The 1127-nt window shown below is 37.9% G+C and overlaps 1 protein-coding gene across 1 annotated transcript in view; it reads left to right on the top strand.

Moving 5' to 3' along the window:
• LOC102200833 (uncharacterized) overlaps positions 1-1127 on the top strand; it is a 14365-nt gene that overhangs the window by 2990 nt on the left and 10248 nt on the right. Inside the window, exon 2 of the mRNA XM_005731351.2 lies at positions 141-619. Within this exon, the coding sequence (XP_005731408.1) occupies positions 141-619 (479 nt within the window). The remainder of the gene's footprint in view (positions 1-140; positions 620-1127) is intronic.

Raw genomic sequence — 1127 nt, 5'->3', positions numbered from 1 at the left:
GACAAAGACCTTAAAAAATAATCGCATATCGCATCGCAATCGCAATATTGGGGCAAAAAATCGCAATTAGATTATTTTCCATAATCGTTCAGCCCCATAATGTATTCAGTAATGTTTTTTTTTTCTATTTCCTATGACAGATGTTAATAACTACGCTGGAGAACAGCCCTCAGAGCCTAACACCGGGGTGGACCTTGAAATATCAGAGGGCCTCACTACGATAGCTAAAGCAGGGAAAATAGAATATGACTTAAGTTGGGATCAGCGACAAGTGCTGACTGAAGCTGACAACTTCATTACACCAGTCTGTGTTAAAGAAGAGCATATTGAGTGTGACATAAGTTTGGAGCAACATCTGGGGCTGGGTGAAGCCAACAACGATTTTACATCAGACTGTTTTGAAAACGGATCAAAAGAAGAGGAAGAAGAAGACATCACTGACACAAACCAGATTCATGTGGCAGGTACCAGACTTGAGGCTTCAGCTAATAGCTCAACTGATGAAGCAGATGAAGATGGAGACTGTACCTCAGATGAGTCAGAAGCAGATTGCCAGATTGAAGAAGGGACAAGTGAGAGCCACATATTTAAAAAAGGCTCAGAAACTTCAAATACAAAAGTAAGTTTTGGCTTCTTTAAATCTAAAATAACTTTGCTGAGAATCCAAAATGCTATTCCTAACTTCCCAAGGTCCCACACACACCTTTCAGTAAACGTGCACCAAAAGTAGACAATTGTCTAAATGTTTATTTTATTGGGATTTATTTTTTCCTTTTATTTTCTGATGCTAAATAGCCAAGCCTGGAACTACAACCATTTCCCCCCTAAATCAGACACTCAATAAAATAAGTAAACAAAAACAGAAATCAATGATTACAACTTATTAGATTGACAACACATTAGCAACCTGAGAGTTCCTAGAGATCTGCAGGTCTTAATGCTCAATTCCAATTTTTTGATCAAATCCAATTTTTTTTCTTCTTGTTCACACTACATATAAAATGTGACAGCAAACGCGCTCTAGTGTGAACCCTCAAAGTGATCTGCATGTGCAAAAGAAGACGTCACACATAGAGCAGGGCGATATGGCCAAAAATATTTATCACGATATATATTTGAAAATTTGC

The sequence above is a fragment of the Pundamilia nyererei genome, unplaced genomic scaffold (assembly GCF_000239375.1).
Source record: "Pundamilia nyererei isolate P.nyererei 1_Seehausen unplaced genomic scaffold, PunNye1.0 scaffold00042, whole genome shotgun sequence".
In the NCBI taxonomy this organism is placed as follows: domain Eukaryota; kingdom Metazoa; phylum Chordata; class Actinopteri; order Cichliformes; family Cichlidae; genus Pundamilia; species Pundamilia nyererei.
Note: the sequence above shows the minus strand (reverse complement) of the source record. Positions and strands in the feature narration are given on the sequence as shown.